This window comes from Artemia sp. Qi Xiang Cuo, unplaced genomic scaffold, assembly GCF_049724085.1.
Source record: "Artemia sp. Qi Xiang Cuo unplaced genomic scaffold, ASM4972408v1 HiC_scaffold_22, whole genome shotgun sequence".
In the NCBI taxonomy this organism is placed as follows: Eukaryota; Metazoa; Arthropoda; class Branchiopoda; order Anostraca; family Artemiidae; genus Artemia; species Artemia sp. Qi Xiang Cuo.
In genome coordinates this window covers 8,038,859-8,050,784 of record NW_028297431.1, presented here as the reverse complement: position 1 = coordinate 8,050,784, position 11,926 = coordinate 8,038,859, and the positions used below count along the sequence as shown (strand labels likewise).

General features: G+C 37.5%; 1 protein-coding gene across 1 annotated transcript; it reads left to right on the top strand.

Annotated features, from left to right (window-relative positions):
- Nucleotides 1-8,906: 8,906 nt before the first annotated feature.
- Nucleotides 8,907-11,492, top strand: LOC148939112 (uncharacterized). The gene is made up of 2 exons (XM_089107318.1): nt 8,907-9,678; nt 11,401-11,492. Exons 1-2 carry the CDS (start codon nt 8,907-8,909, stop codon nt 11,490-11,492), a joined length of 864 nt encoding a protein of 287 aa, XP_088963444.1.
- Nucleotides 11,493-11,926: the final 434 nt, after the last annotated feature.

Below are 11,926 nucleotides of genomic sequence, written 5' to 3'. Positions count from 1 at the left end.
ACAAAAATCAAATATCTTTGAAAAGACTGCAATATAAAAAGACATCAAAAATGCAGTTTTTAGTGGAATAATTTATTCGCTTTTAGAAAAAAATTATTTTTGTTTCAAAAAGTTTTTAGCCTAATTAATTTCCTTTAAAATGAGCCATTGAACAACTCTCTACGATGTTCCAGTGCCAAGCTATCTGTGGAAAAGAAAGAAAAGAGAAAAAAATATCCCGTTTAGGCAGAATGTTGTAGTAGCTGCCACTTTTCTTGATTTTCAAGCCAATATATTTCCCTTGCTGTTCAAGCCAAGGGACTGAAAGCTTCCTATACAGGGGTTTCGGACAAGGCGGTTCTAATGGTGTACTTTTGAATTTGATCTGACTCCTTTTTTAGGAACTATGGGTTTATATATGTCTTAACATTGGACGTGATCGTCTCTTACTAGGTTGCTAGCTACCGCTGCAACCCGGATATAGGCAAGAGGTCGTTCTTTATTATAATACCACCGCAACCCAGATAACAAACAGGAAAAATCTTATGGCTTTTTCTTATTTGGAATAGTAAGAGACGAACTCTAGAGGGTCAGACAGCTAACTTAGTCTAATATGGTTCGTTCTTTATTAGGTTTCAGCTATCTCTACAGCCATGATACCTATGAAAATTACATAATTCCTATTTGTATTTCAGTTAACATGGGCTAGATGTCGTTCTTTATTATAAATATTTTTTTGACAAAATTGATTCTACTTTAAAAATTATTTTATTTTAATTACAAAAGGCACTAGATGTTGCAATTTCCTTTAAAATGAGCTATTATACGGCTCTCTATGATTTTCCAGTGCCCAGCTAGCAGAGGAGGAAAATCAAGCGGAAAGAAAAAAATATCCCGTTTGTGGAGAATAACGTGGTAAAAGTCAATTTTCTTAATTTTCAAGCCAATATATTTTCTTTGTTATTCCAGCCAAAAGGCGGTAAGTTTCCTTTATAGAGATTTCGGACAAGGCGGTTCTAATGGTGTACTTTTTGTTTTGATCTGTCTTTTTTTTAGGAGTTGGGGGGTTTTATATTTCTTCGGGTTGCTAGCTACCGCTGCAACCCGGATAATTATTTTAATTTAAAATTAGCCATTACACAGCTCTTTACTATGACAACGAACCGTTTGATTTAATACTTAAGTTACTATGGGTTAAAGTTCGTTCCTTATTGTATCGTCTTTTAATGTAAAAAAAAATATAAATACTGTAATCTTAACTATAGTAAAGTTGCATATGCAAGTTAGTATAGGGAAGAGTTTGATCTTTATTATACTGGAAACAAAGAAAAGAGAAATAAATATCCCGTTTAGGTAGAATGTTGTACTAGCTCCTACTTTTCTTGATTTTTTAGTACTGATTTTTTAACTTGCGTGTAGATTTCTTTGATCTAACCATTATGTATTCATGAATGAGACCATTTACAGTTTTGACTTTTCTTATATAGTAATTATGACGTCACTGCATCAAAATACAGTTTTTATTGGAAAAATTTATTCTCTTTTAGAAATAATTTGTTTTAGTTACAAAAGGTTTTTAACCCAATCAATTTCCTTTAAAATGAGCTATTGAACAACCCTCTACGATGTTCCAGTGCCAAGCTATCTCTGGATACAAAAAAAGAGAAAAAAATAAAAAAATATCCCGTTTGGAGAGAATAACGTGGTTAAAGTCAATTTTCTTGATTTTTAAGCCAATATATTTCCCTTGCTGTTCAAGCCAAGGGACAGAAAGTTTCCTATACAGGGGTTTCGGACAAGGCAGTTCTAATGGTGTACTTTTTGTTTTGATCTGACTCCTTTTTTAGGAACTATGGGTTTTTATATTTCTTAATATTGGACGTGATCGTCTCTTACTAGGTTGCTATCTACCGCTGCAACCCGGATTATAATAACCCTGTTTGTCCCTATCAATTATTACTTCTCGTTACGCCTGGTCGGTTGAATACCTTGTTTGAGTCATAAGTTATTATCTTATTTTATTTACTATGGGCTGAAATTCGTTCTTTACTGTAATTAAGGAGCTAAGGGTTTTTATATTTCTTAACATTGGACGTGATCGTCTCTTACTAAGCCGGATATTCCAATGATTGTCTTTTAAGGTAATAATTCTTCTTTGGAATAGTAAGAGACAAACCTCAAAGAATCAGACAGCTAACTAAGTCCGGTATATGCAATGGTTTGTCTTCTAATGATCGTCTTTGAATATAACCATTGAACAACTCTCTACGATGTTCCAGTGCCAATCTATCTTTGGAATTACTAACCTATACTATAATTAAGTGGCATATAAAATTTATTATAGGCAAGAGGTCGTTCTTTATTATAATTAAATATAACTGTACTATATTATACTATACGTTTATATATAACGTATATATACGTTTAAAATTTAGTATAGGCAAGAGGTCGTTCTTTACTGTAAAATTTTGATTGGATATGTTTGGGGATATGGTGGGTGCGGGAGGGGGTTATTTGCCCTCCAATCACTTTTGACTATTAAAAGAAAACTAGCCGTTTAAATTTCCAATCGAATGAGCCTCTTCCAAAGTTTCTGCGACAACTCCTTCAATACGAAGTGCTCTGGTCCAAAACCGAAAAAAAAATTGTGGCCACATAGCTCTTTGCTTAGGCAACGCTGTTGCGCTACCTATGACTATATATTTATGACTTGTATAGAAATATTTCCAAGTTTTTCAATACGAAAACTCTTCTCGCTCCAGCAAGCAATTCATATATATAAAACGCTGACATATTTTCTTATGCCTAAATTTTCATGGAATATGTGACAAACACGCTCTTTGGACACATTCCTAGCCCCTACTATCGCTTTCGCTTTAATTTGCCAGTTATTTAGCATCATTCTGTAAATTTAAGCCATTGTTAGTGGCTGCTCATTTTTTTTACGTCCTGGATATTTAGTTTTTCCTAAACTGGCATGGCCACGATAGAATTCAGTCAGTCAAAATTTTAAAGTGCTTTCAAGAATCTGAAAGCCAAATTAAAAGACAATACTATGCTTGCCATCTATGTTATATACAGAGTTATTGTAGCTGAGTTTGCATCTTTGCCCTTAATGGGATAAAGATTCTGCATTACCTTGAGGTTATTTCCATATAGATTTCTACACTCTAATTCTAGATTTTTAGTTGAGTAGTATTTGAGGGACTTTCTATAATTCCTAGTATAGGTATTTCTCTCTGGGTATTCTCACCAGCACCAGCTTTTTTTTCTTATATAGACTAGCGCGCCATCTATTCTGCTATTTTCGTATAGCGCCATCTTTGTTGCCATCACTGTTTCTTCTGAAAAAGTGAAGTTACATAGTTGCCAAATATTGCATAGCTGCCAAATTTAGACAGCATATTTTGCCATTTTCGGCGATATAATTCGGGCTGCATTTTTCGGAGATAGCCTGTGCAGAAGTGAGCAACAACGAACATTCAAGAGGCCGTACGGTACTAGCGGGATTTTTTATCCTTAAACTGCTGGGATAAGGTGATTTGTGTGTTGCACTTCCCACGGGTCTTATCTACCGCTAAATCTTTAAAGCCTTAATTGCTCGCGGGTTGCGTAATAATCATTCCGTAGCAAAATGGCGAGCGTGAAGCTTGTGTTAAATGCTGTACTGAACTTTGTTGAGCGGGCGATGAAGGCTGGAAACCCGATAGACAGTATTGTCAAAAGTGCGTTATCACATTTCTCCGATGCGGATATATTGGAAGCGAAAAAGGTGATTTGGGATGAAGCCGAATATGCGACGAGACTGACTGCAAGAGAAAAAAGTTCGGATAATGTCATTGACATAATGAAAGTTTTTAAGCTGTGTGACGAAAAAAACATTTCGCTCCCGCGGTTCGTATTGTACCAACCTGATGACGTACCGATTATTCCAGGCGAAATAAGTGCAACTTTGACGAGAAAAGTGGGAGAGCTATGCCGAATCTTAATTTTTTAGTACTGATTTTTTAACTTGCGTGTAGATTGCTTTGATCTAACCATTATGTATTCATGAATGAGACCATTTACAGTTTTGACTTTTCTTATATAGTAATTATGACGTCACTGCATCAAAATACAGTTTTTATTGGAAAAATTTATTTTCTTTTAAAAATAATTTATTTTAGTTACAAAAGGTTTTTAACCCAATCAATTTCCTTTAAAATGAGCTATTGAACAACCCTCTACGATGTTCCAGTGCCAAGCTATCTCTGGATACAAAAAAAGAGAAAAAAATAAAAAAAATATCCCGTTTGGAGAGAATAACGTGGTTAAAGTCAATTTTCTTGATTTTTAAGCCAATATATTTCCCTTCCTGTTCAAGCCAAGGGACAGAAAGTTTCCTATACAGGGGTTTCGGACAAGGCAGTTCTAATGGTGTACTTTTTGTTTTGATCTGACTCCTTTTTTCGGAACTATGGGTTTTTATATTTCTTAACATTGGACGTGATCGTCTCTTACTAGGTTGCTATCTACCGCTGCAACCCGGATTATAATAACCCTGTTTGTCCCTATCAATTATTACTTTTCGTTACGCCTGGTGGATTGAATACCTTGTTTGAGTCATAAGTTATTATCTTATTTTATTTACTATGGGCTGGAATTCGTTCTTTACTGTAATTAAGGAGCTAAGGGTTTTTATATTTCTTAACATTGGACGTGATCGTCTCTTACTAAGCCGGATATTCCAATGATTGTCTTTTAAGGTAATAATTCTTCTTTGGAATAGTAAGAGACAAACCTCAAAGAATCAGACAGCTAACTAAGTCCGGTATATGCAATGGTTTGTCTTCTAATGATCGTCTTTGAATATAACCATTGAACAACTCTCTACGATGTTCCAGTGCCAATCTATCTTTGGAATTACTAACCTATACTATAATTAAGTGGCATATAAAATTTATTATAGGCAAGAGGTCGTTCTTTATTATAATTAAATATAACTGTACTAGATTATACTATACGTTTATATATAACGTATATATACGTTTAAAATTTAGTATAGGCAAGAGGTCGTTCTTTACTGTAAAATTTTGATTGGATATGTTTGGGGATATGGTGGGCGCGGGAGGGGGTTATTTGCCCTCCAATCACTTTTGACTATTAAAAGAAAACTAGCCCTTTAAATTTCTAATCGAATGAGCCTCTTCCAAAGTTTCTGCGACAACTCCCTCAATACGAAGTGCTCTTGTCTAAAACCCAAAAGAAAATTTGTGGCCACATGGCTCTTTACTTAGGCAACGTTGTTGCGCTACCTATGACTATATATTTATGACTTGTATAGAAATATTTCCAAGTTTTTCAATACGAAAACTCTTCTCGCTCCAGCAAGCAATTCATATATATAAAACGCTGACATATTTTCTTATGCCTAAATTTTCATGGAATATGTGACAAACACGCTCTTTGGACACATTCCTAGCCCCTACTATCGCTTTCGCTTTAATTTGCCAGTTATTTAGCATCATTCCGAAAATTTAAGCCATCGTTAGTGGCTGCTCATTTTTTTTACGTCCTGGATATTTAGTTTTTCCTAAACTGGCATGGCCACGATAGAATTCAGTCAGTCAAAATTTTAAAGTGTTTTCAAGAATCTGAAAGCCAAATTAAAAGACAATACTATGCTTGCCATCTATGTTATATACAGAGTTATTGTAGCTGAGTTTGCATCTTTGCCCTTAATGGGATAAAGATTCTGCATTACCTTGAGGTTATTTCCATATAGATTTCTACACTCTAATTATAGATTTTTAGTTGAGTAGTATTTGAGGGACCTTCTTTAATTCCTAGTATAGGTATTTCTCTCTGGGTATTCTCACCAGCACCATCTTCTTTTTTTTCTTATATAGACTGGCACGCCATCTATTCTGCTATTTTCATATAGCGCCATCTTTGTTGCCATCACTGTTTCTTCTGAAAAAGTGAAGTTACATAGTTGCCAAATATTGCATAGCTGCCAAATTTAGACAGCATATTTTGCCATTTTTGGCGATATAATTTGGGCTGCATTTTTCAGAGATAGCCTGTGCAGAATTGAGCAACAACGAACATTCAAGAGGCTGTATAGCACGAGTGGTATTTTTCATCTTTAAACGGCTGGGATCAGGTGATTTGTGTGTTGCACTTCCCACGGGTCTTGTCTACCGCTAAATCTTTAAAGCCTTAATTGCTCGCTGGTTGCGTAATAATCATTCCGTAGCAAAATGGCGAGCGTGAAGCTTGTGTTAAATGCTGTACTGAACTTTGTTGAGCGGGCGATGAAGGCTGAAAACCCAATAAAGAGTATTGTCAAAAGTGCGGTTTCACATTTCTCCGATGCGGATATATTGGAAGCGAAAAAGGTGATTTGGGATGAAGCCGAATATGCGACGAGACTGACTGCAAGAGACAAAAGTTCGGATAATGTCATTGACATAATGAAAGTTTTTAAGATGTGTAACGAAAAAAACATTTCGCTCCCGCGGTTCGTATTGTACCAACCTGATGACGTACCGATTATTCCAGGCGAAATAAGTGCAACTTTGACGAGAAAAGTGGGAGAGCTATGCCGAAAGTTCGACAGTTTCGTCGAGTCTGAGTACCAGCTGCGCAATCCCTATCACTCACGAGAGAATAACGGAAAGCATAAACAGACTTACGCCGTAGTTCTCAAGAATCTGCCCCAAGGACTGACTGATCCCGAATCACGGAAAGACTATTTAAATGGACTTTGTGGACAGACAAGCAATGAAATCGTCGAACTGAGGCCTCGTAAGAGTGCTTGGAGCGTTCTCGTGAAAGACAAAGCGACCGCCGATTCCATTGCAGAGGCTATTACCAGTACCGATAATTCCGTTGTCGCGAGAGTAAAAAGCCCCTCTTTCTTCGGAATAATTCGCCACGTCCCTGCTAGTATTTCAGAAGAGGACTTGTGCAGTTTAGTGTCGAAATGTGTCGAAGCTTCTGGAATAGGCAAAACCAGGTCATTCAAACTGAAGTTTGATTCGCGTGAAGACCTACAGAGTGCAATCATGTCTCCCCCCGTGATTGGGTATGAGCGGCTGCCGATTCACGAATACAAATTTATGCCAATCCAGTGCTACAAGTGTCAATGCTTCGGCCACGCAGCAAAGGCATGTCCAAATCCGCCAAAGTGCTCCCGTTGCGCAGGGAAACACTCCAGCTCAAAGGACAATTCCTGCCAGAACCCCCTCAAATGTGCTCTATGTGGTTCGGCAAACCATCCCTGTTACAGTTTTAAATGCCCTGAAGCACAGAAAGCGTTAAGAAAATGAATAATCATGAACTTAAAGTTGTATCATGGAACATGAATGGTGGAGTTCCGGCTAAACTACCTCTGGTTGAGCAATTAGTACAAGAATATGACGTAGTCTGTTTACAGGAGCACTTTCTTACAACAGAAGGACTTCAGCTTCTTGAGGTCAATGACAGTTCCAGCGTATTCAGTGTTCCTGCAAAGCTTTCTGGCAGAGGTAGACCCTCTGGTGGTATTTCAATACTGGTACGCAGAAGTCTTAATCCTTCCTTGTACAAGCAGTCTGATTTCTTCATCGGTGTCCGAATTGCTGATACAGCCCTATTCTGTGTCTATATGCCCACGGATTATCGTGACGATGAATCTGATGCAAGATTCAATGTTGCTTGTGGACAGATTTGTGGAGCAGTTGACGGATGTGTTACGCAAAAACTTTCATGCATTGTAACCGGAGACATGAACTGTAACCTGTGCGACAACAGCCCGAGAACTCAGGTTCTGGTTGCTGCCTGTGAAAGTCTCCGTGTACTTGAAAATGACCTGGACTACACGTATGTACATAACTCCGGCTCTGTATCCTCCCTTGACTCAATGATGTGCTCTGCAGATGTGAAGACAAACGGAAAATGTAGAGTAAAATTAAGCATCTGTGCTTCCGACCACCTACCCATCTCGAATGTGTTCTGTGTCACTAATAAACCTATTCAGCCCGATGAATGTCACCGTAAATGGGTGGTAAAATCTGAGTGGGGAAAAGCCGACTCTGCGCTTTTCAAGTCCGTGTATGATAATATACTTGAAAAGATAAAGGTCCCATTTCAACTGCTTCAGCAAGGTTCGCCTGTTCCCGATAATGAGAAGCAGATACTCCTGAACAATTACTGTGCAGAAATTACACATGCCCTACGCTGTGCCGAAAAGGCTGCAGTTCCGACACGAAAAGTTCGAGTCGGAAGCGGAAATCCACAGTGGTCTCAGAATGTACAGTTGTCCGAGTCTTGTAGTCGATCTAAATTCTGGTATACACTATGAAACGAGTGCGGGCGCCCTCGTCAAGGTGTCTTGAATGATATCAGGCTATATACTAAGCGAATGTTCGCCAAGACCCTTGCTAAACACCGAACCGACTTAATGGACCAGAATTGCAAAGTGTTTGAAGGTGACCCAAATGCAGTCTGGAAGTATATTAAAAAGAAAAGGAGTCCGAAATCTCGCAAAGAAGAAATTTTGCCAAGTGAAAGTGATTGGAATAAATATTTCACCGACGAATTCTCACCGCCGAACAAGGCTCTCGAGAAAGAGTTCGAAAAAGAGCTCGACTCCCTCCTAGCGTCAAATGAACGAAGTGCGGGTTTGTTGTTACTGTCTGTAGTATCCGTCATATGCTATCTAAACTGAAAAAGAAGTATTCTCGAGGTGATGATAATATTTGTGGAATGCATCTGGCTATTGGGGGTGACAGTGTGTTAAATCACCTTGCTCTTATGTACCAGATGATCTTTACCTGCGGTCTTGTCCCCGATGTTTTCTGTGTTGGCGTCGTTACACCAGTTCCCAAAAAAGGGAATGATCCCAGGAACTGTTCATCATACCGCCCAAAACTGTTGTGCCGGTCTTTTGAAATCTCATGGAAATGCTCGTTTTTGGTGACCTAAGTAAAGCTTGTTATACTCCCTATTCGCAATTCGGGTTTAAGAGTGGTACTAGTCGCGAGCATTTTCATTCGTTGATAGCTAATCTTTTGCTCAGTGCTCACGATAATAATTATACACTTGTTCTAGCAAGCCATGATGTACGTAGAGCATTCGACTCCGGTATCCACGCACATATACTTAGTTCTGCTTGTAAACGCGGAGTTGACCGTTCGGTTGTCGTTGTATGGAGGAGCATGTATAGGAGACTGAGAGTGAAGATTAAAGTCCCCACTCATCTCGGTATGGTTGTATCCACCGTAGTTATACCTGTCCGTAAAGGTATCCGGCAAGGCTCCATTACTTCCCCTCCCCTATACAACAACAGTATTATCGTCCCTCAAGAATCTGTCAAAACGTGCTGCATATATCTAGGTATAGACGTGTTGCTCATCAATTACGCTGATTTTATACTTAACGCAAGTAGGTCTGTTTCAAGGGTTGAGGATAACTACAATATATTGAGTGATGAATATGCTAAGATTGGGCTAGCTTTTAACGCTGCCAGGAGTGAAGTAGTTGTTTTTCGTCGCAACGCGAAAGATTCGACCCCAATTAGCGTGCTCCTAGGTGACACTGCGGTGAGCTCAAAGCCATCTCTCACTTATCTTGTACTGTCGATCAGTTCAGATCTGCGGTCTACTCGTGAAGCACTGGTTGAGCATTTTTCAGAAAAGGCATGCAAAGCATACGGACTACTTTTACCCTGCAAACGTATGTATAACCGCCATATACTTGGAAGGCTTTATTCCGTGTTCGTTATCCCGCATGTTCTGTCACTCTCGCCGTTTTGGTCTCTTTTCACCGAATCAGATAAGCGCTCAGTCCGTCGGGTTTACTATAAGTATGCAAAATATATGTTATGTGTTACGCCATGGGAGAGAAATTCAAGAGTTTCGAAAAATTACAGCGTTGCGGACCCGACTACTGCAGCTACTGAGCGAATCGTCCGATTTCGGCGTTCGCTCAATCCTGATCATGATATGTACCGAGCTATCGTAGGCTAGTTTGATTACGAGTTTAGTATGCTGTATATAGATTGTTATTGAAGTCTTGTTGTTTCTCTTATTGCGTTTTCTTTTTCTCTTTTTTTTCTTTTTTTCTTTACTCCGTTGTGTAACCTTGTGTTATTTATGATGGGAAATAAAAACCATTCATTCAATACAGTTTCAATTTGAAATTCTTTATACTTTTTAGACACCACGCCTTCAGGTACAAAATGTACCTGCAATTTAGTACGAACTAAGGAAAATTCAAAGAAAATGTAAAATGGGTTGTTAATGTTTGAAATCCACTAGTGAATGGCCACGTCCGAGGGGTTTGTAATGGGATAAATTTTCAAAACCTAAAAATTTTCCAAATAAAATTACCCAAGTAATACGAACCTTAAAATTCAAGTAACCCACAGATCGAGTAAAGCTTAATCGTCCAAATTCAAAATTATTTCAAGACAAATGTAATATTTAATTAAAATCATAATCACTGAGCCATTAATCTTAAACAGTATTTGGTATACAAAATCTTTTACAAAAGATTTCCCATAAACACTTAATTAAAATCATAACCACTGAACCGTCAATATTAATTAAAATATCGCGGCACAGGTGGTAGAAAATTCAAAGATAGAACATTGTCGACAAAAGACCACAAAAGATACAATACATTCTAGCGAAATTAACTTACATTGTAGACAAAAGATCATGAAAGATACAATGTATTTTAGCGAAATTACGTTGCATTGTTCAAAGTATTTTTCAAGTTAGAATTTAGCCGACCATGAAAGATAATCAAAATATAATTTAGCACGCCACAAAAGATACAAAATATTCTAGCGACATTAAGTTACAATGTAGACAAAAGATCACGAAATATACAATGTATTCTAACGAAATTAAGTTGCATTGTTCAATGTATTTTTCAAGCTATAATTTAGCAGACCACGAAATTAAGTCGCTTTGTTCAAACTGGAATTTATGTTGTACAATGTAATCAAATTGTATTATACACCATTGGTATTTGTGTTCTTTGAGTCCAATAGTGATACAGATAATGTGCACTCAGCAACTCCCGGTCAAACAGGAATGCGAGTAGTATATTTTTAGTAACGCCTAAAAGTAACCTCCGGTGAAATTGCAGAGAGTAAATAGTTGAGACTTGGCAATTTTGGAGTCAGTCTTACAGGAGTCTTACAGGAGTCTTAGAGCAGTCTTTTTCAGTAAAGAAAAACTCTTATTACAGACTCATTGTCAGTTTACTATGTGAACTTTTTGCAAACCTAAAAACAACTTTATTGATCGTTATTTGTATTTTCCAAGTGAACCATTTAGCCTGAGTGCATTTGAATGTAAAGTGTCTTTGATATTACCACCAAACTCTAAGACGATTATATGAGTAAAATAAACACATTACTTTCTTATTTTATTATCTCTATGTTAGTCTTTCTCAAGATAGTTAGTCCTTGTGGCTCCACTCGCTCTCAAGGGAATCTGGAATTATTCGATCCGTTTTTGACTCAGTATGGCCGTTAATATAAGCTCCCTATTTGAATCGAAAGTTCAAGCTCCCCACACTAGAGGTCCGCCTCCACTCAGGTAAGCCACACATGCATCGTCACCCAAGAGTTTAAATGTATCTCCCCCATTAGAATGTTTCATTGAGAACACCCATTATAAAACTTTCTTTTAACTGAACCCCCCCCATTAGAATTGGCGCGACCGGTTTAAAGGCGCAAAACACAAGGACAAAAATTTTCTACAAGATAGATTATTGAGAAATATTGCCATAAGGAAAGTGCAGTTTTACATGAATTCTTTGAAGTGCATTATTTTATATATACCTTAAAGTGCAATATTTTTCTTTTAACCTAAGTTCACTAAAATTCAAATAATAAAAAATATAAAACCAGTGCCGAATTTTATTTAATAAAAAAACATGTCGTTAGAACAAAACGAATAATTATTAA